Source organism: Oncorhynchus masou, chromosome 13, assembly GCF_036934945.1.
Source record: "Oncorhynchus masou masou isolate Uvic2021 chromosome 13, UVic_Omas_1.1, whole genome shotgun sequence".
Taxonomy (NCBI): domain Eukaryota; kingdom Metazoa; phylum Chordata; class Actinopteri; order Salmoniformes; family Salmonidae; genus Oncorhynchus; species Oncorhynchus masou.
In genome coordinates this window covers 50,384,601-50,410,700 of record NC_088224.1, presented here as the reverse complement: position 1 = coordinate 50,410,700, position 26,100 = coordinate 50,384,601, and the positions used below count along the sequence as shown (strand labels likewise).

The 26,100-nt window shown below is 42.7% G+C and overlaps 1 protein-coding gene across 1 annotated transcript; it reads left to right on the top strand.

Annotated features, from left to right (window-relative positions):
- Positions 1–360: 360 nt before the first annotated feature.
- On the top strand, positions 361–25,658 carry LOC135552509 (cullin-3). The gene is made up of 16 exons (XM_064984182.1): positions 361–610; positions 2,589–2,786; positions 14,444–14,557; positions 15,032–15,192; positions 16,073–16,187; positions 16,479–16,707; positions 17,129–17,274; positions 17,536–17,712; positions 18,271–18,441; positions 18,924–19,031; positions 19,982–20,106; positions 20,247–20,343; positions 20,636–20,770; positions 21,063–21,249; positions 24,240–24,385; positions 24,523–25,658. Exons 1-16 carry the CDS (start codon positions 548–550, stop codon positions 24,652–24,654), a joined length of 2,304 nt encoding a protein of 767 aa, XP_064840254.1. The 5' UTR covers positions 361–547; the 3' UTR covers positions 24,655–25,658.
- The last annotated feature ends 442 nt before the right edge of the window (positions 25,659–26,100 follow it).

The window sequence follows — 26,100 nt, the reverse complement described above, 5'->3', positions numbered from 1 at the left end:
AAACAATTAAGCATTTGTATTTGTGAAATATGAATATATGAATATGAAATAGCCTACATAATATTTTTACCTATTTGATAAGCCTATCATATAAGTTCATTCTGTAGCTCAGCATTTTAGAAATGGATGAAGGGTAGTCCCAATTTGAGACACAAAACTAGCTTAATACGAAGGGGGGGGGGGGAGTAGGTACTGAGTCGGTTTGGATGAACGCGTCTGCTAAATGGCATAGTTATGTTATAGTATAATTACGTGTTTGGCAAAGCCCTATGGAATTTATTGACCGAACCATTTAATTCATCAGAAAAGTACCTCCAGCCCAATACCCTTAGTCTCGCGTGAGTTCTGCGCAGTGAGAACTGTAGCTAGGTAGTCCGCCATTGCTGTGTGGGGAGATCTACGTTAGAGCAACATTGACATTTGGTTGTCAACAACCAATTACGGACCAGCGAGGAAGGTCTAGTGGAAGCTGTTCCACAAGTATACTTCCCTGTACCTAACCAGATCACATTTTCATGTAAATACAGAACACACAGACGAAGTAACCATGTCCAATCTGAGCAAAGGCGGCACCAAAAAGGACACCAAGATGAGAATACGAGCCTTTCCTGTAAGTACACACCGCTGATAGGACCTGTCCCTGCCAGCAGGCGGTGACTGGACCGCCGAGGGTCGAGTAACTAGCTAGCTTGGGAGTGCAGTTTACAAGGCCGGTCTTTCAGTAAACAAAGTAACGTTAGCTAGCTGCCCCCTACTAGAGGTTATGGATAGCTGCTTGCTAGCTCATATACTGTTAGCTACCTACCAACTCTTAGCTAGCTAGGAAGGTTACTGTTGAATTAATAATTAACATTAGCTAGATAACGTTACTGTACACACTTTACCCGGAGAAAGAAAAAAATATTGCTAGCTATCTAACTTTAGTATGTAAATATTTGGCGTCGTAGCTTTGTTTGTGGCCTCATGACTTGTAGTATTTAGTCAATTCAGAAACTGGTGGGTTGGAGAGTATTGTTGTGTTACGTTATTTTGCATGACATGGTTTGCTGAATCACGTTTTTGTTACATGCCAATTAAACATTGATACCCCAATTAACTTTAACTGATAGATAACTTGAGCTAACATTTTGCATTGACTGTAATAGCCAGTTAGTTACTTTCTGTCAAGTAGCTAGTCTAAGTTTAATTGGGAAACCGTTTGCTGATAAGTTAATGGACGAAAGCTATTGGATGAAATCAGAAGATCAGTATGGACGTCTTTTAAAGGAAAACTACATTTTTTTCCCTCCCCACTTTTGTGATTATGATAATGTCTCATCGTCAGCCTGCTGGCGCCTGGCCTGCCACAAGGTGTCGCTAGGGTGAGGTGAGCCAAGTAAAGTCCCGCCCGACCAAACTCTCCCGTAACCCGGACGATGCTGGCTCAATTGTGCGCTGCCCTATCAGACTCCTGGTCACGGCCGGTAATGACACAGCCTGGGATCGAACCCCAGCCTGTAGTAACGCCACAACACTGTGATGCAGTGCCTTAGACTGCTGCACCACTCGGGAGGCCCAGTTCTGATTGATGTGCCTCCACTGAGTCCTCAATGATCCCCAGCTCTCAGCAGTTGCCGTCGCCCACAGTTGGCTCTGTGAACTACAATTCTGATGCTGTTTAAAAATGTAAATAATCATCTTTTGCAAAAAGGTTTTCGAAACATATGCCCCTTATTTCTCGCTGATATGAAATATCTTTTAAATAAAAAAAGCAGATTTGCACAGATCCGTACGTTGTGTGTGCCTCCAGTTGATGGACTACACTTCAACCCCATTGTGTCGGGATGTGGATGGTGCCATATCCAAACACTTTGTTATGCATCTTTCGGCCAACCTCACTTTGGAGAGCCTCCAGGTTTAACAGGCCATGGTTGAGCGTGACAACCAAAGGGGACAATGGATTTATATCAAGCTGTGAATGTAGCATGTTTAGCTGAGTGTGATGGTTGGCTGCAGTGCCATTTACTGTCTGTCCAGTTAAAAGGAGAAGTTAGGGGAATGGGAAATGTTACGAGACACAGTTAGAGGTGGTCGTGAGCAATATGATATGGAAAATATGAAATGCTGGTCTGTATGAAACCTTATTGGGAATATTATCATGATATTGCAGTACATTTTTTTTTTTTTAGTTCATCACAAGGGACACATAGGGGCACACCTACACGGTTTCTCTTAAAGTGATTTGTTTTATATACGTTTACATAAGGTCAAAAGTCGGAATATAAATAATGTATTTTCTGGAGAAGGGATTCTTTTCTCAATGTTACACTCAAACTGTTAGATATTGCATCATAGTACAGGCTACTCTTTAAATCAGTAGGGATTTTTGGGTTGCGGAAGTGCAGCAAGTGTAGACTTGTTTCTCTCACCTAAAGAAGTAAGCTAGCATAGCAGGAGACTGATAGACATTGTGTGCATAGCCACAATTTTTATCAAGCTGCTTTGTTCCAGTTCTCCCTCAAACGAGGGAGCCAACGATCCCTGAAACTTTGACCTGTCAGTCCGTTTCTCTGTTCTCCTCTCACTCTTACTTCCTTTGTCCGCTGCAGATGACGATGGACGAAAAGTATGTCAACAACATCTGGGACCTTCTGAAGAATGCCATCCAGGAGATCCAGAGGAAGAACAACAGCGGGCTGAGCTTTGAGGAGCTCTACAGGAATGCCTACACCATGGTGCTGCACAAACACGGCGAGAAGCTCTACACGGGCCTCCGGGAGGTGGTCACCGAGCACCTCATCAACAAAGTAAGGCCAATGAACTAGAGTTCGACCGATTAATCTGAATGGCCAATTAATTAGGGCCAATTTCAAGTTTTCATAACAATCGGAAATCTGTATTTTTGGAAACCGATTTTGACGATTAAAAAAAAATGAATAATACTTTTTTTTACTACACCTTTATTTAATCTTTATTTATTTAACCCGGCAAGTCAGTTGAGAACACATTCTTATTTTCAATGACGGCCTAGGAACGGTGGGTTTTACTGCCTCGTTCAGGGGCAGAACGACAGATTTTCACCTTGTCAGCTCGGGGATCCAATTAACTAGTCCAACGCAATAACGACCTGCCTCTCTCCCGTTGCACTCCACAAGGAGGCTGCCTGTTGCACGAATGCAGTAAGCCAAGGTAAACGTATCTTATAAAAAACAATCAATCATAATCACTAGTTAACTACACTTGGTTGATGATATTACCTAGCGTGTCCTGCGTTGCATATAATCTGACTGAGCATACAAGTATCTAAGTATCTGACTGAGCGGTGGTAGGCAGAAGCAGGCTCGTAAACATTCATTCAAACAGCACTTTCGTGCGTTTTGCCAGCAGCTCTTCGTTGTGCGTCAAGCATTGCGCTGTTTATCAACTCCCGAGATGAGGCTGGTGTAACCGAAGTGAAATGGCTGGCTAGATAGCGCGCGCTAATAGCGTTTTAAATGTCACTCGCTCTGATGTCACTCATGGGTAACGCTGCTTCGAGGGTGGCTGTTGTCATTGTATTCCTGGTTCGAGCCCAGGGAGGAGCGAGGAGAGGGACGGAAGCTATACTGTTACACTGGCAATACTAAAGTGCCTATAAGAACATCCAATAGTCAAAGGTTAATGAAATACAAATGGTATAGAGGGAAATTGTCCTATAATTCCAATAATAACTAAAACCTAAAACTTCTTACCTGGGAATATTGAAGACTCATGTTAAAAGGAACCACCAGCTTTCATATGTTCTCATGTTCTGAGCAAGGAAATGAAACATTAGCTTTCTTACATAGCACATATTGCACTTTTACTTCTCCAGCACTTTGTTTTTGCATTATTTAAACCAAATTGAACATGTTTCATTATTTATTTGAGGCTAAATTGAATTTATTGATGTATTATATTAAGTTAAAATAAGTGTTCATTCAGTATTGTTGTAATTGTCATTATTACAAATAAATAAAATAAAAAAATCGTCCGATTAATCGGTATAGGCTTTTCTAATCCTACAATAATCGGTATCAGTATCGGCGTTGAAAAATCATAATCGGTCGACCTCTACAATGAACGCATGGTGGTAGATTAATGTGTTCATCCCAGTGCAGGACAGGATGTTGTTTCAGTACTGGGTGCTGTTTATTAGGGCATGCGATGGGAAAACGTTTAAAATTTTACAACAGACAATGAAAAAAAGTTTCTTATTGGACGAGTCCAGGTAGTCCATCCCTGTTTCAACCAGTTTTCTTTCTTTTGGTGCCTCATTGATGTCAGAAGGTGAATTCACCAATTTGTAAGTCGCTCTGGATAAGAGCGTCTGCTAAATGACTTAAATGTAAATGTAATGAACACGACCTGGGTCTGGATTAACGTTCCATTTGCTGGATTTGTGCGGGTATGTGGTAATAATCACCCTTATAAAATCACTGGCAGGTCTTTAGCGTATTTTCTGTCAGTACATTTGCAGGATCTCTGGAGTCTGAGAATAGTCACTGAGCTTAACCACAAGAGGTTACTCAGCTTGACCACAAGATCTGTTTAATTGTTGAAAAGCAAGGAAACAAATCTTGTGAAAGCCTGTCACATGAATCCAGGTCATATTAAATTAAAGGCTGATTTGGCCTGTTCAGTGTTGGGCCTGTTTGGTATGCTGACAGCATGATGAAATGGAGCGCTCATTAAACCTTTTACTGTGGAAAAGCTCCAGGGATCTGTTTGACTATGGCTGGATGCCGCGGACTTGCAAAACATGAGTTGCTCCCGTTCATTCATCAGCCTTGTATTTAGTAGTTGGAAATGAAATGAGAAAAGTTAGCCCAATTCCTCTATCAGAAGGCCCAGCTCCACTAGGGCCCATAGGCATCTGACTGGAGATTTGAAGGCCCTCTTTCAGTAATAGCACACACACAGTCCTGATCTTTGACAAGCTCGGCTGATTGAAAAAGCCTCCTGTTTCGGAGAGGATTTGTATTTTTGGTTTTGTTCTGTCCAGTCGTGTAGGTACTAGAAAGCAGATCAATCTGCCTTTTGGTACTTTAATCAGTGATTGTGATAGCCTTTTTTATTTTTGTGTACTTTTTACCCCTTATTCGTGATATCCAATTGGCAGTTACTGTCTTGTCCCATCGCTGCAACTTCTGTACGGAATCGGGAGAGGCGAAGGTCGAGAGCCATGCATCCTCCGAAACACGACCCTGCCAAGCCGCACTGCTTCTTGACGCATACAACTGGCGACCGACGTCAGCGTGCATACGCACAGCCCGCCGCAAGGAGTTGCTAGAGCGCGATGGGACAGGGACATCATGCTCCCCTAACCCGGATGACGCAGGGCCAATTGTGCGCCGCCTCATGGGTCTCCTGGTTGCGACACATCCTGGGATCGAACCCAGGTCTGTAGTGATACCTCAAACACTGCGATGCAGTGCCTTAGACCACAGCGTCACAAAGGCAATAGCCTTTGAGGATAGTTTGTGTATCACGTGATCCCTATAACATTCCTGTTTAAACCACACGCCATGTAGGCCAACATATTCCACTGAATGAGAAGAAGCATCAGATTATCTCAAAGCCGTGAAGCTATAGCATCTGCAAACTATTTTGGAAACAATGATATTACTGGGCCAACGAAATATCTATGCAGGGCTAGGTCTGTGACGGTCATGATATTTTGTCAGCCGGGTGATTGTCATTCAAATAACTGCCAGTCTCATTGTAATTGATGCAAAAAGTAAATCCACTGATACAGACTTTTTGGAACATCTACATTTAAAAAAAGTCTAAAATCCATTTAATATAGCCTACAAATTATTTTAGGCATGTCTAAAGAAACATTATGATATGAAGAAGATGTAGCCTATTTCAGAAGAACGAATAGCATATTCTGAGTCGTCCTTGTGTTGGGCCCTGATCTGGCTATGGCTGTGGGCTACACTAGTTCATTTTGCGTGCAAGATTTGCTTATAATTCCTGTGGGATTATTTTATAGTAAGAACAATACAATTGAAAATAACTGAATAAAATGTAAAGGTTATTTTTCATCAAATGATTTGAGGGAGTGAGCATACAGTGGGGCAAAAAAGTATTTAGTCAGCCACCAATTGTGCAAGTTCTCCCACTTAAAAAGATGAGAGAGGCCTGTAATTTTCATCATAGGTACACTTCAACTATGACAGACAAAATTAGAAAAAAATTCCAGAAAATCACATTGTAGGATTTTTAATGAATTTATTTGCAAATTATGGTGGAAAATAAGTATTTGGTCACCTACAAACAAGCAAGATTTCTGGCTCTCACGCCTCTTCTTTAAGAGGCTTTCCTAATTTTGTCTCATAGTTGAAGTGTACGTTACGTTTTTTAAATGCCAGGTAGGCTACACTGTTTGTAAAGCGGATTAATGTGCTTAATTTTTACGAATTATGCAATAAATATTGCAGCACAGGAAAGGTAGGATCCACTTGTATTAAATAGTGGAAAGTTAACTCTGTTTTCATGTGCGTTTGCGCAATGACTGGGCTTATAAGACCACGTTTCACTAAGCTCTGTAGGCTATGGGCTCTCCAACCATGTTTCAGAGGTCTTGGGCCTATAGGCTATGTTTGGAGTTATTTGTCCACTTCAGTTGTGATACTAACATTAGCAAAAACATATAGGCCAATTGGCGCTGTTGTTCTCACGCAATTGCATAGCCTATAGAAAGGTTGCGCAACAGGAACACACTTATTCCATACATCAACCACCTATGAGGAGCTGGCTCTCCCTGCGCAACAGGTGATCCTGTTCCACTCAAACTGAATGCCAGGGCTCTCGTGAAGTGTTTAATGTGATTTTCGATTGCATTTGCATTGATGTCAGAGTGATTAGAGGGACAATAGTGTGTTGAGTTAGAATGTTTGGTAGGCTACTAATGACATTCATAGGCATCAGATGACTGCTAACATGACTGCCAGTGTGGCTGTAATACGGTCACCATAACAGCCCTATGTAGGGCCGCATGCCTACCTTTTGAGATGACCAATCATCGCTGTGGATGTCAATATTTCAGCATTGGCCTTAAAAAAAAAACACCACCCAATTGACATCTCAGAATTAGAACTAATTATCTCCCGTTGACATTCTGTTCCTGTCCCCCACATTTGCATTTGGAGAAATAGGGTAAATTCAGTTGAATTCAATCACTTTTTTGACAGCAATCCTTTTGATTTAAACAAAACCTTTTCATACATTTTTGCCCATGAAAGAAGGGGTCATAAAGTGACTTTTTGGACCTAAATGCCAAAAAATCCAGGAGATAAGGGTGCTTAGATAAAGTTGACCCTTTTGGCATACCCCACCATACTATGAGACGTCCATGTCTTTATCACTGGAAAAGAGTTGAGTTTCATATAATTTAAAAGCTTACTACAAACAGTGATGTTTGTAAACTTTTGGGATTATTTATTGAAAAAAGTTTTCATAAAAATGGTCATTTAAAAAAACCCATTAACATCAATTATTAAAACATCTGTAAACTCTGATTTGTAGCTTAGACCTTTTTATTTTTTTATATTTTTTTTACCTTAGACCCTAAGTTGTAGCTTAGACCCTATTTCACATCATCTGAGGTTTTTGTGTTGTCTCAACCAACAGCAGGCACAACGCGCTCTTAAATTTCAATCATGGGTCCATTTTATTAATTATATTTCTATCCTTTCAGACCACTGCAATTTAGCTGGTACACCATTAGGCTTGGGCGATATACCATATTACAGGGATTTTGAAATACAGACCCCCACCTTGCAGGGGTGCGTGTTATGCCACTGGTAATAACTACAAGTTGACTATCTAAGATGTGTCAAATAAATTATCTCCAGCTCAGGGCCTCAGCTATGCATTTGGTTTGCTATTTTGCTAGCTAAGCGGCAAGATGGCAAGATCAAGCTTATTGGTTTCAGCAGAGACAATCAATCCCTTACTGGATCAAGAGCCGAGCTGTCTAATATTTACTTTGTGAGTGCAGAAAACAGTGAGCAGCCTTTTGAGACAGTTGTATAACTTTATGAGCTGGGTTTTCTGTCCTGCAAATAGTTTGTTTGCTTGGGCTTGTTTGCATTTAGCTAGCTATGGGAATTCGCTACTAATTTATTGGCAAAATGTTGTTTTTGACACAGCCTTATTCTTTATTCTAAATACCCCAATACATTTCTGACACCATTCAAACCAATGAGGGTTTGGAACTTTAAAGGCAATTAACTCAATCATATTTTTTTCAGATAGAACCTTATAGTCCCAAGCTCTCGATTTGTAAAAATACAAATGATAATTACCTTTGGGAAGAAATAGCGCCCCTTGTGTGCACATATACCCCGGTATGGTGCAGGATTGGTATGAAAACCTGGATACCGCCCAACCCTATACACTATTTAACATTTTAAAGATGCACTATGCAGAAATCGCTCCTCCATTTCCTGGTTGCTAAAATTCTAATAGTTCCCCTATTTTCAGTTTCTGACAATACTTGCTTGTTTAGTGTAGAGAATCATTGTACCGTCTAAACCGCTGTGAAATATATTTTCCATAACCAAAAATATTGTATTTTCAGCTGTTTGAAGCTGATGTACAAAACTGATAGTAGAAGATGCAAAAACCAAACTTAAAAACGAGACGCATAGAAATACTACACACAGAAGCGATCTACCGCTTCTTAGACTTGCTTTCAATTAGAATGACAGATCTATAACTGACATTTGAATTTTGTTAGGTTGCCCAAAAAGTTACATATTGCAGTTAACTTAATTGAAATGTTGACTTCGAATTAATTCCACAAAGATGACTTCTGATCCACCCACCGTCGAATGTCAACTTTGAGTCATGTCTATTCTATTATCTAGATTTCAATAGGTTTCCTGTGGAAGATTAACAGTATAATTTAAAATGACAGATATTCCCATTCAAGTCAACATTCTCTGTGTCGACCTCCAACCATCTTTGTGGTACCATTAGATAGTTTTATTTTATTCCTATTTTCTACATTTATCACCCAAAACATGACACCTACCCTATATTTAAGAGCATGTTGTCTAAATCAATGGCAGGCACAACAACTTCAGACAATGTAAAATAGGGTCTAAGAAACAACATATGAAGAAAAAAAATCAACGTTTATGTATTTTTTGATAATTGACGTTAAAGAATTTTCTTATTTCTGAAGTAGATTTTTATTTATTTATATAAATGACATGTTATAGAAGGGTCCAGGCACTCTTTTTGTGATTTGGCTTCTTTTTGAGATTCACGACCTCATTGCTCGTTGTGCAGTAAGTATCAAGGCACGCAAAAGACATGAAAAAAAGCTCAAACACCCAAGTACACCATTGTAGAAATGGACACGCTCTCGGTATAGTGATGTAGTACACATTAAATGGTTTCATTCTGAAGTTTATCCGGTACGTTCTATTCCATTTTGTTGGACTCAAGACTTTTCTTCTACCAGCTGTGGTGCGCGGGCTGTGTTTGTGTACTGTAGGGACACGCTCAGGCCTGAACAGCTGCGTGGGGCAACAGTGCAACTTGACCAACAGGGATTATAACGTAGAGGATAAAGTTCGGAATGACACAATTTCATGTGTACAACATCTTAAGACCTACATCACTATACTGATAGCGTGTCTGTTTCTACAATGACATAAACCCAGCAAAAAAAGAAATGTCCCTTTTCAGGACCCTGTCTTTCAAAGATAATTCGTAAAATTTCAAATAACTTCACAGATCTTCATTGTAAAGGGTTTAGACACTGTTTCCCATGACTGTTCAATGAACCATAAACAATTAATGGACATGCACTTGTGGAACGGTCGTGAAGACACTAACAGCTTACAGACAGTAGACAATTAAGGTCACAGTTATGAAATCTTTGCACACTAAAGAGGCCTTTCTACTGACACCAAAAGAAAGATGCCCAGGGTCCCTGTTCATCTGGGTGAACGTGCCTTAGGCATGCTGCAAGGAGGCATGAGGACTGCAGTTGTGTGCAATGTCTGTACTGTGAGACGCCTAAGACAGCGTTACAGGGAGACAGGACGGACAGCTGCCCACGTGTAACAACATCTGCACAGGATTGGTACATCTGAACATCACACCTGCGGGACAAGTACAGGATGGCAACAACTGCCCGAGTTACACCAGGAATGCACAATCCCTCCATCAGTACTCAGACTGTCCGCAATAGGCTGAGAGAGGATGGACTGAGGGCTTGTGGGCATGTTGTAAGGTAGGTCCTCACCAGACATCACCGGAAACAACGTTGCCTATGGGCACAAACCCACCGTCGCTGGACCAGAAAGGACTGCCAAAAAGTGCTCTTCACTGACGAGTCGCGGTTTTGCTTGTTGCATCATACTTGAGGCTGTAATCGCTGCCAAAGGTGCTTAAACAAAATACTGAGTAAAGGGTCTGAATACTTATGTAAATGTCATGTTTCAATTTATTTGCCAACATTTCTAAAAACCTTTCCGTCATGGTCTGGGGCGGTGTGTCACAGCATGGTCAGATTCACGTTTATCGTCGAAGGAATGAGCGTTACACCAAGGCCTGTACTCTGGTGCGGGATCGATTTGGGGGTGGAGGGTCCGTCATGGTCTGGGGCGGTGTGTCACAGCATCATTGGACTGAGCTTGTTGTCATTGCAAGCAATCTCAACTCTGTGCGTTGCAGGGAAGACATCCTCCTCCCTCATGTGGTACCCTTCCTGCAGGCTCATCTTGAAATGCCCGGATCTCAATCCCAATGAGCATGTTTGGGACCTGTTGGATCGGAGGGTGAGGACTAGGGCCATTCCCCAGAAATGTTCGAGAACTTGCAGGTGCTTTGGTGGAAGAGTAGGGTAAAATCTCACAGCAAGAACCGGCAAATCTGGTGCAGTCCATGAGGAGGAGATGCACTGCAGTACTTAATGCAGCTGATGACCACACCAGATACTGACTTTTGATTTTGACCCCCCCCCCCCATTTCTGTTAGTCACATGTCTGTAGAACTTGTTCAGTTTGTCTGTTGTTGAATTTTGTTTTGTTCATACAAATATTTAAACATGTTAAGCTTGCTGAAAATTAACGCAGTTGACATTGAGAGGACGTTTCTTTTTTTGCTTTGTTTATTTAGGTATTTTTTTAAACATTTGTTCATGTCTTTTGCGTGCCCAAATACTGCGCAATGAGGAAGTTTATTGCAGCTGGGGTAAAAAAAAAATACAACCAAAGTATTCAGACCCCTTGACCTTTTACACATTTTGTTGAGTCACAGCCTTATTCTAAAAGTGAATTAATTGTTTTTTCCCTCTCCTCAATCTACACACAATACCCCGTAATAACAATAGCAAAAACAGGTTTTTAGAAATGTTGGCAAATAAATTGAAACATGACATTTACATAAGTATTCAGACCCTTTACTCAGTATTTTGTTTAAGCACCTTTGGCAGCGATTACAGCCTCAAGTATGATGCAACAAGCGTGGCACACCTGTATTTGGGGAGTTTCTCCCATTCTTCTCTGCAGATCCTCTTAAGCTCTGTCAGGATGGATGGGGAGCATCGCTGCAGAGCTATTTTCAGCTCATTCTGGGGAAGTTGGGTTCAAGTCCGGGCTCTGGCTGGGCTACTCAAGGACATTCAGAGACATGTCCCAAAGTCTCTCCTGTGTCGTGTTGGCTGTGTGCTTAGGGATGTAGTCCTGTTGGAAGGTGAACCATTACCCCAGTCTGAGGTCCTGAGCAATCTGGAGCAGATTTTCATCAAGGATCTTTCAGTACTTTGCTCTGTTCATATTTCCCTTAATCCTGACTCGTCTCCCAGTCCCTGCCGCTGAAAAACATCCCCACAGCATGATGCTGCCACCACCATGCTTCACCGTATGAATGGTTCCAGGTTTCCTCCAGACATGATGCTTGGCATCCAGGCCAAATTGTTCAATTTTGGTTTCATCAGATCAGAGAATCTTGTTTCTTATTCTCTGAGAAGTGCCTTTTGGCAAACTCCAAGCGGGCTGTCATGTGCCTTTTACTGATGAGTGTCTTCCGTCTGACCACTCTACCATAAAGGCCTGATTTGGTGGAATGCTGCAGAGATGGTTGTCCTTGTGGAAGGGTCTCCCGTCTCTAAAGAGGAACTCTGGGGCTCTGTCAGAGTGACCATCGGGTTCTTGGTCACCTCCCTGACCAAAGCCCTTCTCCCCCGATTGCTGTTTGGCCGGGAGGCCACCTCTATGAAGAATCTTGGTGGTTCTAAACTTCTTCCGTTTAAGAATGACGGAGGCCACTGTGTTCTTGGGGACCTTAAATGCTGCAGACATTTTTTGGAACTCTTTCCCAGATCTGTGTCACGACACAATCCTGTCTCGTAAGCTCTATGGACAATTCCCTTAACTTCATGGCTTGGTTTGTGCTCTGACATTCACTGTCAACTGTAGGACCTTATATAGACAGGAGTGTCTTTCCACATCATGTCCAATCATTGAATTTACCACAGGCGTACTTCAGTGAAGTTGTAGAAACATCTCAAGGATGATCAATGGAAACAGGATGTACCTGAGCTGAATGTCTTTGTAAGAGTCTTGAAGTTTTTATTTATTTTTTATTTTACCCCTTTTTCTACCCAATTTCGTGGTATCCAATTGGTAGTTACAGTCTTGTCCCATCGCAACAACTCTCGTACGGCCTCGGGAGAGGGGAAGGTCGAGAGCCGTGCGTCCTCCGAAACACAACCAGCCAATCCGCACTGTTTCTAGACACAATTCCTGCTTAATAACCCGGAAGCCAGCTGCACCAATGTGTCGGAGGAAACACCGTACACCTGGCTGTGCCCGGCCCTCCACAAGAGTCGCTAGAGTATGATGACAAGGTGGCGCCGGAGGTGAGGGCTGCCGTCTTATCAGATCATAACCAACCATGCTATATTGTTTTTTTTGTGTTGTTTGCAACTTGTTTTGTACATAATGTTGCTGCAATCGTCTCTTATGACCAAAAAGAGCTTCTGGACATCAGAACTGCGATTTCTCACCTCAAACTGGACAAAGAGTTCTTCTTCAATGAGTCGGACATGAGAGATATACTACTACAGACACCCAACCAGGCCCAGATCCCTGTGATTCGCTGGAGAAGGAAACTTGAGGTTTCGCGGAAAAAGATCAGGGTGCCTTGCGAGGATCAGGCGACGAGTGGCCGATCTGCCCTTGCCTTCCGTCCTGCTAGCTAATGTTTAATCGCTGGAAAATAAATGGGACAATCTGAAAGCACGTACAGTTGAAGTCGGAAGTTTACATACACTTAGATTGGAGTCATTAAAACTAGTTTTTCAACCACTCCACAAATGTCTTGTTAACAAACTGTAGTTTTGGCAAGTCGGTTAGGACATCTACACTGTGCATGACACAAGTAATTTTTCCAACAATTGTTTAGACAGATTATTTAACTTATAACTGTATCACAATTCCAGTAGGTCAGAAGTTGGAAGTATGCATACACTAAGTTGACTGCCTTTTCAAACAGCTTGGAAAATTCCAGAAAATGATGTCATGCCTTTAGATAGGCTTCAAAAATTCTAAAAACCTGTTTTCGCATTTGTCATTGGGGTATTGTGTGTAGATTGATGAGCACATTTTATTTAATCAATTTTATAATAAAACTGTAATGTAACTAAATGTGGAAAATAGGAAGGGGTCTGAATAATTTCCGAATATACTGTACATTTCTCCCAGAAGTTATAAAATTGTTTGACAACCCAGTTTGTAAGCTTTTAAATTATATCAGTCTCAACCATTTATCTTTTCCAGTGATGAAAACATGGATGTCTCATGGTATGGTGCGGTATGAAAAATGGGTCAACTTCACTTGATGTTTTGGCATTCGGGTCCAAAAAGTCACCACCTGATCACTTCTACAATTGTTTAAGGTTTTGTTTAAATCAGAAGGGGTGCTGTCAAACATGTATTGATTTCAACTGAATTTACCCAATATTAACACAGTTGTGCAAATCAAAGTAGGTGGCATTGATGGATTGGGCTTTTTGTGTTTTGAACATGTTTTCGAAAGTCTTACATTTGGATGATGGTGTTTTAGGATGCTAGACATAAGTATAACAGATTCATCAGTGGGTGATTAATAGTGAGCTGAGAGGAGTTCACTTTCCATTGAGATAGTGTGTGAGTCAGTGTGCTGGGCTCTGTTTCACTAAATGGATGATGATGGCGTCTCTGCCTGGAGTTGATGTGCACAGTGTCCTTTAGAGTCCTATACAGAGAGTGACGGAAACACTCGAGAGAGGAGCTTGTGGAGGGAGAGGCTCACAGACAGAGCTTGTGTCATGCAGAGAAAGCGATATGGGCTTAGTATGCTGAATCATCAGTGTGGTGTGTGTGTGTAGTATCAAACGAATGCCTCTCTGTCTGACTGTGCTGCTGCTTCCCCACAGGTACGGGAAGATGTCCTCAACTCACTAAACAATAACTTCCTCCAAACACTGAACCAAGCCTGGAACGACCACCAGACGGCCATGGTTATGATCAGAGACATCCTCATGTACATGGTGAGTGGCACCACCAGCAACCAGAGTCATGTATTTAGAGAGTTGGGACAACTTTTAGAATGTCGTTTTCATTCTAGACATAGTTACATAGCGTTATTTTAATCGAGTCAGCAGATACATTTTCAAGATACAACACTAAGTAAAAATGTAAAACTGATGCTATGTTTTGCATCATATGATGTGTTCTGCATCATCACACATCACGCATGCATAATTTGTACTGGTCAGACTTGCACACTTCTTAGTTATTAGGATTTGACTGTATATCTCAATGCAGTGTCGTCTTGTAACCATCCCTTGGACTGGCAATGCATTGCTGCCTGGCTGCAGGTCTCAAACGTGCTCCGGGGTGAAGTTTCCCTTAAGTCCAGATCAGCTTCCCAATCCTAACCATAACCGTTAGTGGGGTAAATGCAAAACTTACCTAAGATCAACCTTGACTGACAAAACCCCTCTCTTATTCTTGTTTCCCAGGACCGGGTGTACGTGCAGCAGAACAACGTGGAGAATGTCTACAACCTGGGCCTGATCATCTTCAGAGACCAGGTGGTGCGCTACGGCTGCATCCGAGACCACCTCCGACAGACCCTCCTGGACATGATCGCACGAGAGAGGAAGGGCGAGGTGGTGGACAGGTATATGACCCCCGTCTATACACAGTCCCCTTTCGACTTAAAAAAAATGCACAAACTCCTAGCTTTGTTGAAGAAATTACTGGATAAGTGGAATCACTACAAATAACTGGAAAAGTGAAAGCAATGCGGTGGAATGCTTGTGTTCATCTGTCCAGTCATGTCTACACATTGACTGTTTCGAGGGAGGGAGGAAGGATGCACTTTGAAGGAATTCGAACAGAGCCACAGTTTCTGAGCTCAAGGATGCAGTGTTTCTCCCGATAAAGAAAACCACAACCCTAATCCATGATTATTTCATTGTGCTCTTTGTTATATTTAAAAAGTATCTGATAGTCTTTGAGCTGACCCAGACCTAAATGGCACCCTATACACTGAGTGTACAAAACGTTATGAACACCTTCCTAATATTGAGTTGCATCCCCTTCTGCCCTCAGAACAGCCTCAATTCGTCGGACCATGTACTCTACAACGAGTTGAAAGCGTTTCACAGGAATGTTGACCCCAATGCTTCCCACAGTTGTTAAGTTGGCTGGATGTCCTTTGGGTGGTGGACCATTCCTGATACACCCGGGAAACTGTTGAGTGTGAAAAACCCAGCAGCGTTGCAGTTCAAACTCTGAATGGCACACAAACACAAACCATTTCTCAATTCTCTCAAGGCTTAAAAATCCTTTAACTTCCCATTCATCTACACTGATTGAAGTGGATTTAACAAGTGACATACGCGATCATAGCTTTCACTAGGATTCACCTGGTCAGAGCAAGTGTTCCTAATGTTTTCTACATTCAGTGCACTACTTTTGACCAAGGTCCATAATAGAATGCAATTTGGGACTCAACTGTACTTGACACACACTAACTCTCTCTCACTCTCTCTCAGGGGAGCGATCAGAAATGCATGCCAGATGTTAATGATCTTAGGCCTTGAAGGAAGGTCGGTTTACGAAGAGGACTTTGAGGCCCCATTTCTAGAAATGTCTGCAGAGTTCTTCCAGGTTTGTAAGAATCCCCCCACCCCCCATCTATTCACACATTTCAAATCAAAATCTAATTTTATTTGTCACATACACATGGTTAGCAGATGTTAATGCGAGTGTAGCGAAATGCTTGTGTGTAGCGAAATGCTTGTGGTGTAGCAAAATGCTTCATTCGCATCAATGCCAAATGTGTCATGCATGTTGACTTGAGGTGATATGTTGTTGGCCTACTATCATGTTATATACATAATGTGTATGCCCTCTCAATCTCCCAAGGTGCTCCTAACCCCGTGTTTGTTTTCCCTCCAGATGGAAAGTCAAAAGTTTTTGGCAGAGAACAGCGCGAGCGTGTACATAAAGAAAGTGGAGGCGCGGATAAACGAGGAGATCGAACGCGTACTGCACTGCCTGGACAAGACGACGGAGGAGCCCATCGTCAAGGTGGTGGAGCGGGAGCTCATCTCCAAGCACATGAAGACCATCGTGGAAATGGAGAACTCGGGCCTCGTCCACATGCTCAAGAATGGAAAGACAGAGGGTCAGTGTGCCACACTACTACTACTACTACACCAGTCCCAGCTATGGGCTGCGTCCCAAATGGCACCTTATTCCCTATGCATTAAACTACTTTTGATGGGGACGATTAGGCTCTGGTCAAAAGTAGTGCACTATCTAGGGCATAGGGTGACATTTGGGACACATTGTGTTTTCTTTCTTTTTTTAATGAAAGGGCTATTTCACCCCGATGTTAAAGTTTGTCAGATGTTTGTGTACCTTTTGCAGAGTTATAGAGGTATTTTGCAGAGTAATAGAGTAATGTACACTGTGTGAATGTGTGTTGTTATCGTGTGCATACTTGGTACCACATCAATGTCAGCAATATATTCTGTGTAGTGGGTGGTCTTTGGATACTAATGTGTTTGTACTGACGTTGTGCGTGTGTGTGTGCGTGAACACAGACCTGGCGTGTATGTATAAGCTCTTTAGCAGAGTGCCAAACGGACTGAAGACAATGTGTGAGTGCATGAGCTCCTACCTCCGCGAGCAGGGCAAGGCGCTGGTGTCAGAGGAGGGCGAGGGCAAAAACCCTGTAGATTACATCCAGGTAACTCACACAGGAAGTGACATCATTGACACGGGGAAGGGGGGGGGTCCACTAAAGATTGCTCTCTGGCTACGTTCCCATCAAAGATTTAACAATAGTGAAAACTCCAGCGAATGCTTTTAAATCTACAACAGGGATGCAATTTCTGTAACTCTCCATATTGACACTAGATGGCAGCATACACAAGAGCATGTAGTAAGTGCTACTGCTTTCCATTAATAATGTCACATTTTCTTCCTTCCTCCGTTTTGTTATGTGCAGGGTCTGTTGGATCTGAAGTCACGTTTCGATCGCTTCCTCCAAGAGTCATTCAACAACGACCGGCTTTTCAAGCAGACCATCGCAGGGGACTTTGAATACTTCCTCAACCTCAACTCGCGCTCTCCCGAGTACCTCTCCTTGTTCATCGACGACAAGCTGAAGAAAGGCGTAAAAGGAGTGGGTGGTTTTCTGATGTAATGGGGGAGGAACGTCCTCCCCTCAGGGCACACAGGCTGCTTCCCTAATGACACCATATTCTCTATATTGTGCACTACTTTTAACCAGAGCCCGATGGCACCATATTCACTACGTAGTGCCCAGCACCCTGTCATTGTTCCTGAAACAACAGCCCGAAGGAATGAAAGCTTGATCTCATCACTAATTTGGAATTATATGAAGTTAGACACACACATCATACCTCCAAGACATGCTAACGGGAGGTTGGTATTTTTAGGGGGGTATGATTTTAGTGTGTCTAACTTTCTGACTCAATCCTGAACGAATCGTGAACAATGATATCTGTAATCATGGTAGCATCCAAATAATGTAGAAGTGTTTGGAAACATGTTCTATGCTGGAGTACAGAGCCAAAACAACAACAAATGCCACTGTCCCAATACTTTTGGAGCTCACTGTATAAGGAGTTCAATATTTGATTAAATGAGTGCTTGAAATGTAATCATTTAAAGTGTGTGCTTGTGTAACGCTCATTTTCCTCTCGTCCTGTGTGTGTAGTTGACGGAGCAGGAGGTGGAGTCGATCCTGGACAAGGCCATGGTGCTCTTCAGGTTCATGCAGGAGAAGGATGTGTTTGAGCGGTACTACAAACAGCACCTGGCCAGGAGGTTGCTCACCAATAAGAGCGTCTCCGACGACTCGGAGAAGAACATGATCTCTAAGCTCAAGGTGAAGAGACTAAGGAAGAGCAGTAGCTATATATCTTAAGATCTTCCATCCATTAATACATTCATCAACTGTTTATTTTTTCCAGATATATTGTAGCACCTTCAATACCTAATACCTAAGTGTGACCTTGTGTTCAAATACTATTTCAAATCTTTCATATACTTTGAGCATTTGCTTTAGCCTGTTTGGGGTGCCATGTAGGCGGGGTTTGCACTTTTGGTGCTTTTTGATTTGGTTCAATTGCAACAGGCAACCTCAAGCTAGCAAAGCTAAAGTATTTGAAATAATTTTGAATTGTATTTTGTTCCCAGGTCTGGTACAATACATTTTTAACTTGAACTGCACAGAGACTGTGTTGAACCTCAGCTCAGCTGAGTGCAGAGTCTGTGTGAAAGAAATGGATAGCGCGAGTGAAGTGTTGTTTAATAGAGCTGTCTCATCCTGTATCTTTCTCACTCTCTTTCTCTGGTTCCCCTGGCCAGACGGAATGCGGTTGCCAGTTCACCTCTAAACTGGAAGGCATGTTCCGGGACATGAGCATCTCAAACACAACCATGGACGAGTTCCGCCAACACCTACAGTCAACGGCGGTGAGACACCCACTCCCAGAACCAGTCCAGTGTTGGTTCTGGGGAACATAGAGCTCGCCAGTTTGTAGTCCTAAAAAAACGGAAATTAGTTACTTCTGGTTCGTTCAGCCATTCCTATGGAGAATGAAAAGGCTTAGTAGATATTATATGTTTTGTTCTATGATATAATATTAGTCCATTAACATTACCTTTATGAATTATTTTTATTATTTTACCCCCTTTTCTCCCCAATTTAGTGGTTGTTAGTAGTTACTATCTTGTCTCATCGCTACAACTCCCATACTGGCTTGGGAGAGACAAAGGTCGAAAGCCATGCTCCCTCCGAAACACAACCCAACCAAGCCACACTGCTTCTTAACACAATGTGTCGGAAGCCAGTCGCACCAATGTGTCGGAGGAAACACCGTGCACCTGCTGGCGAACTGGTTAGTGTGCACTACGCCCGGCCCGCCACAGGAGTCGCTAGTGCGCGATGAGACAATGATGTCCCGATGACCAAACCCTCCCTAACCCGGATGACGCTAGGCCAATTGTGCGTCGCCCCATGGACCTCGCGGCCGGCTGCGACAGAGCCTAGGCTCGAACCCAGAGTCTCTGGTGGCACAGCTAGCACTGACCTTTATGAATTATGAAGCCTTATGTGCTTTTTTTATTACATAAATGCTAAATCATTCATAAAATGTGACGTTAGCTGATGATTAGCTCATAGAACAAAATGTATAATTTCTAAGCCTGTGTTTACCACAGACCTTATTTTTGGCATTTATCAAAAAACCCTACAAAAACTCCATTCATTTTCCCACAGGCTTTGAACCATGGCGGAGTTGGTGCCTATAAAAAGACGCCATTACTATTGCTCTCTATTTAACCTAGCCATTAACTCTCTCAAAAGCGAAAAGCGAAGCTTTTGATACCTCAGTGGAAGACGTAGATCTAACTTTCATCCCCAGGTGTCGTTGGGCGGAGTTGATCTCACAGTGAGGGTCTTGACGACAGGTTACTGGCCAACGCAGTCCGCCACGCCCAAATGTAATATCCCCCCTTCGCCTCGACATGCATTTGAAGTCTTTAGAAGGTTTGTCTCTCATTTACTTTGCATAGCAGAGGCCATATATTCTCTGCTGCAGGTTGTGGAAGCGGGGCGCTGTCCATTGTTTGTCTGTTTATCTTTAACGCTGTAGTGTGTGACTGTCCCCTCTGGCTCTGCGGCCATAGGTTTTATCTGGCCAAGCACAGCGGCAGGCAGCTTACGTTACAGCATCACATGGGCTCTGCAGACCTCAATGCCACCTTCTACGGCCCAATCAAAAAGGTATGCAGGGGACAGCCTTTGCCTGGCTGACAGACTGATGCATGCACACACACCAGTAATGTCAACATCAGGCCTTGATAACAGCAGGTGCATCAAGGCTGTACTTGCCTTTTTGGGATGGGATGAACAGGGATGTGTGGGGGGTGGGGTTAAACTAACATTTCACACATTTGTGTATATATAAGCATGACATAGTCAGTGATTGAACAGAGGCTACATTGATGATTCCTCCTTTGTGACTGAGTTACCTGAAGGTGGCCGGTGGTGACCTCTCATTGCCTCTCCCCCCCAGGAGGACGGCTCAGAGGTGGGGGTGGGCGGCGCCCAAGTAACAGGCTCCAACACCAGGAAGCACATACTGCAGGTGTCCACCTTCCAGATGACAATACTAATGCTCTTCAACAACCGGGAGAAGTCCATGTTTGAGGTACAGCCGCTAATTGAATGCGTAGAACATCACTGAATAAAGTCAAGTTTATAAGGGGGGGTGTATTTGGGCAATGTGATGTCTTTATTATATGTGCATGATGTTATTTGTGGTCTGGCAATGTCTTTCCCTGAGAGGATAAAATTATATTGAATTGAAAAAGTTACACTTGTTTCTCTATAAACAGAATGTATTATTTGGTTTCAGTATAATGCAGTCATGGATCAAAGGATCCCTCTGCCTCATATCCGTCTCTCCTTTTTGTCCCTATCGCTCGCTCACTGCTGTGTAGGAGATCCAGCAGGAGACAGACATCCCGGAGAGGGAGCTGGTGCGTGCGCTGCAGTCACTGGCCTGCGGGAAGCCCACCCAACGCGTCCTCACCAAGGAGCCCAAGTCCAAGGAGATCGAGAACGGCCACATGTTCACCGTTAATGACCAGTTCACCTCCAAGCTGCATCGCGTCAAGATCCAGACAGGTAACAACCATATAGACCATTCTTGTGGAACACAGATTCAAAGATCTAAGCCATGCATAACCGAAATGGCACAAAAACAACCAAGATTTATTTTGTTTCGACCTTGCTTTCTGACTTTGAACTGTATGCACAGTGCATTCAGGAAGTTCAAACCCCTTGACTTTTTCCACATTTCATTCTTAATGTATTGAATTAAGTGTTTTCCTCATCAATCTTCAAACAGTACCCCATAATGACAAAGCAAAAACAGGTTTGGATTTTTTGCAAATGTCTAATAATAATAAAAATATATTTAAAAAAAAACGTATTTACATAAGTATTCAGACCCTTTGCTATGAGACTCAAAATTGAGCTTAGGTGAATCCTGTTTCCATTGGTCATCCTTGAGATGTTTCTACAACTTGATTGGAGTCTACCTGTGGTAAATTCAATTGATTGGAAATTATTTGGTAAGGCACACACCTGTCTATATAAGGTCCAACAGTTGATAGTGCATGTCAGAGTAAAAACCAAGCCGTGAGGTCGAAGGAATTGTCTGTAGAGCTCCGAGACAAGATTGTGTCGAGGCACAGAACATTTTTGCAGCATTAAAAGGTCTGCAAGAACACAGTGGTGTCCATCATTCTTAAATGAAAGAAGTTGAGAACCACCAAGATTCTTCCTAGAGCTGGGTAACCGGCCACACTGAACAATCGGGAGAGAAGGTGAGGGAGGTGACCAAGAAGGGAGGTGACCAAGAACTCGATGCCCACTCTGACAGAGACCCAGAGTTCCTTTGTGGAGATGGTTGTTCTTATGGAAGGTTCTCCCATCTCTGCAGCTCTCCACCAATCAGGCCTTTTATGGTAGAGTGGGCAGACGGAAGCCACTCCTCAGTAAAAGGCTTGGAGTTTGCCAAAAGGCACCTAAAGGACCCATACCATGAGAAACAAGATTATCTGGTCTGATGAAACCAAGATTGAACTGAATGCCAGGCGGCACATCTGGAGGAAACCTGACACCATTCCTACGGTGAAGCATGGTGGCAGCATCCTGCTGTGGGGATGTTTTTCAGCTGCAGGGACTGGGAGACTCGTCAGGGTTGAGGGAAAGATGAACGGAGCAAAGATCCTTGATGAAAACCTGCTCCAGATCGCCCAGGATCTCAGATTGGGGCAAAAGTTCACCTTCCAACAGGACAACGACCGTAAGCACACAGCCAAGACGATGCAGAAGTGGCTTTGGGACAAGTCTCTGAATGTCCTTGTGGCCCAGCCAGAGCCCGGACTTGAACCCGATCAAACATCTCTGGAGAGACCTGAAAATAGCTGTGCAGCTACGCTCCCCATCCAACCTGAAAGAGCTTGAGATCAGCAGAGAAGAATGGAAGAAACTCTCCAAATACAGGTGTGCCAAACTTGTCGCATCATACCCAAGAAGACTCAAGGCTGTAATCACTGCCAAAGGTGCTTCAACAAAGTATGTAAATTTGATATTGTTTATTTTTATTTTGATACGTTTAAAAAAATGTATATAGATTTAAAATGTATTATGGGGTATTGTGTGTAGATTGAGTGGACACAATAAAATAAAATAATTAAGGAAAAGGCTGTAACATAACAAAATGTGGAAAAAGTAAAGGGGTCTGAATACTTTCCCGAATGCATTGTATACCAACCTTCTAAGGGTCATTCTACCCACAGAACTATAATGAGTTAATATGATTCTACCTCTGATACACTACATGACTAAAAGTATGTGGACACCTGCTCGTTGAACATCTCATTCCAAAATCATGGGCATTACTATGGAGTTGGTCCCCCTTTTGTTGCTATAACAGGCTTTCCACTAGATATTGGAACATTGCTGTGGAGACATGTTTGCATTACATTCAGCATTAGTGAGGTCAGGCACTGATGTTGGGGGATTAGGCCTGGCTCGCAGTTGGCGTTCCAATTCATCACAAAGGTATTCGATGGGGTTGATGAGGTCCGAGCTCTGTGCAGGCCAGTCAAGTTCTTCTACACTGACCTTGACAAACCATTTCTATATGGACCTCGCTTTGTGCACAGGGCATTGTCATGCTGAAACGGGAAAGGGCCTTCCCCAAACTGTTGGAAGTACAAAATCGTCTAGAATGTCATTGTATGCTATAGCGTTAAGATGTCCCTTTACTGGAACTAATGGGCCTAGCCCGAACCATGAACAACAGCCACAGACCATTATTCCTCTTCCGCCAAACTTTACAGTTGGCACTATGCATTCATCGAGGTAGCGTTCTCCTGGCGTCCGTCAGACTGCCAGATGGTGAAGCGTGATTCATTACTCTAGAGAACGAGTTTCCACTGCTCCAGAGTCCAATAGCGGTGAGCTTTACACCACTCCAGCTGACGCTTGGCATTGCGCATGGTGATTTTAGGATGGTGTGCGGCTGCTTGGCCATGGAAACCCATTTCATGAAGCTCCCGACAAACAGTTATTGTGCTGACGTTGCTTCTAGAGGCAGTTTGGAACTCAGTAGTGAGTGTTGCATCCGAGGACAGACTACTTTTATGCGCTTCAGCACTCGCCGGTCCCGTTCTGTGAGCTTGTGTGGTCTACCACTTCTCGTCTGTGTTGTTGTTGCTCCTAGACGTTTCCAATTTACAATAAGAGCACTTACAGTTTGACCGGGGTAGTTCTAGCAAGGCAGAAATTTGAACTGACTTGTTAGAAAGGTGGCATCCAATGACGGTGCCAAGTTGAAAGTCACTAAGCTCTTCAGTAAGGTCATTCTGAGGCCAATGTTTGTCTATGAAGATTGCATGGCTCTGTGCTCCATTTTATACACCTGTCAGCAACAGGTATGGCTGAAATAGCTGAATCCACTAATTTGAAGAGGAGTCCACATACTTTTGTATAGTGTAGTGGAAAAACCCCACTGACCTGTGTAGCTTGTATTATATATTATTGTGCATGTAGCCGTCATGTGGTTCCCAGCTGAAACAGGTTTTCCTTTTGTTGGCCACTAGTCGCCGCTAAGCAAGGAGAGTCGGACCCGGAGAGGAAGGAGACGCGGCAGAAAGTGGACGACGACAGGAAGCACGAGATTGAGGCGGCCATCGTCCGCATCATGAAGTCTAGAAAGAAGATGCAGCATAACGTACTAGTAGCAGAGGTGAGTGGAAAAAAGTGTATGAAGATTGAGGTGTTTCGGGTACACCTGGTTGTACCTGTTAGTATTTAATTAACGTCAGTAATTAAATGTGAGATCCGGTTCTGATTTGCGTCTCTGTGTTTGTATCGTCTCTCTAGGTCACCCAGCAGCTGCGATCGCGATTCCTCCCCAGTCCTGTAGTCATCAAGAAGCGCATTGAAGGACTCATTGAGCGGGAATATTTGGCGCGGACACCAGAGGATCGCAAAGTGTACACTTATGTAGCATAAAGGCTTGAATTCCATGAAACCTGACACAAAAAGAAACGATACCTTTTTTCTGGGACGGGTTATGCGTATGAATTTGAAAGTTTGTCTCATACTGGGAAACACTGGGAAGCTTACTTTTCTTCCATTGAAAAAAAAAATTGCAGTTAAAAAGACAGTTTTTCTTCATATCTTTTAGATTTCTTCTGCAGAGAAGAGCTAAATGGAGGGATTGGATCTCGCTTTGTTACAGTTTCATGTTCCTAATGTGGCCTTGGGAAGAATTGGGGGGAGAGTGTGAATGCATTGAGTGTACTGCATTCAAACCCAATATAACAAAAGGAAAAGAAAACGAGCATAAAAAAATTATACAAAACATATACCAAGCAAATGTGGGTTGGCTACACGAAGACCAAGAAAATTAGACATTTCTCACGTTTTTTAAAATGTTGATGTAAATGTATTGTTTGTTTTTTCGTGGCATCATGCTCGTTATACAGGTTGTTAGACACTATTGGCCTTTTTTCCCTCTAGGGTTTTAATCAGAGAAGAGGAAGACATGGATGTAGTGGCTGGTTTGCAGAAAACAGGAGCAGTTGCTTTGATAGCATGTTTTGTCTTATGGAGTGGTGGGAGAAGTCACATGCTCTATTCAAGGTGGGGGGTTTTTCGTTTTTTTTTCTTCAATGGGGCCTATTGTAAAATTGGATCATCAGCCCAGAAAATATTTATCCTTGGAATTGTAGGTTCCTCCCTATGCAGATCACAAGGGGGAAGTACATTTTTTTTCTTTACTGCATTTCAATTGGAACCAATTTAGCACCATGTTTTAATGTGTATAAATTGTAAAATAATTATTGTACTCACTAAAGTGGACTGTACAGGGCCTAGTTTATCATATTAAATGTAGAAAAAGAAAATGTACATTGAAGGGAATTTTGCCTCCCTGTTTTACGACTCTGTGCCTTGTGTATTCCTCTCCGATAGCAGAGAGAAAGCCACAGTAAATTGTACGGTGAAATACAGTATCTGCGCCTCCGACCATAATTAAAGTGTAATGCATAGAGGGAACCACAGTCAAACGGTTGTGCATCTAAGAAGATTCCTCTATTCCTCAATAATTATTTGGATTGCTTTCCAACAGTGGTAGCCAACTTTGAGTCACTGCATTTGCTTTAGAATATTGTTTCTTGCGGAATCACCTTCAAGTGTATTTTATTTCTCAGTCCGCAAAGAAATTGTTTAAGACTACAGCAGGCCACTTTACATGGGTTCAATGGATGAATATGCATCTCACTAATACAGCTGCTATGACAATTTAATGTTGATTATTAGAAAATAACACGTGAAAGGTGATTAGTCTTTAATGTTCCAGAATGTCTACCACAGAACTAAAACCACTGTTCTATGAATGTGACAACGACGTGTCCTTAAGGGGGGCACAGTATAAGGGTTGTTATGCTCTTTAAC

Excerpts from the sequence above, each read along its gene's own strand:
- LOC135552509 (XM_064984182.1), top strand. The coding sequence starts at position 548 with ATGTCCAATCTGAGCAAAGGCGGCACCAAAAAGGACACCAAGATGAGA. Across the intron at positions 2,787-14,443 it reads CCGAGCACCTCATCAACAAA|GTACGGGAAGATGTCCTCAA; the intron begins GTAAGGCCAATG and ends GCTTCCCCACAG. Across the intron at positions 19,032-19,981 it reads AACACCTACAGTCAACGGCG|GTGTCGTTGGGCGGAGTTGA; the intron begins GTGAGACACCCA and ends TTTCATCCCCAG.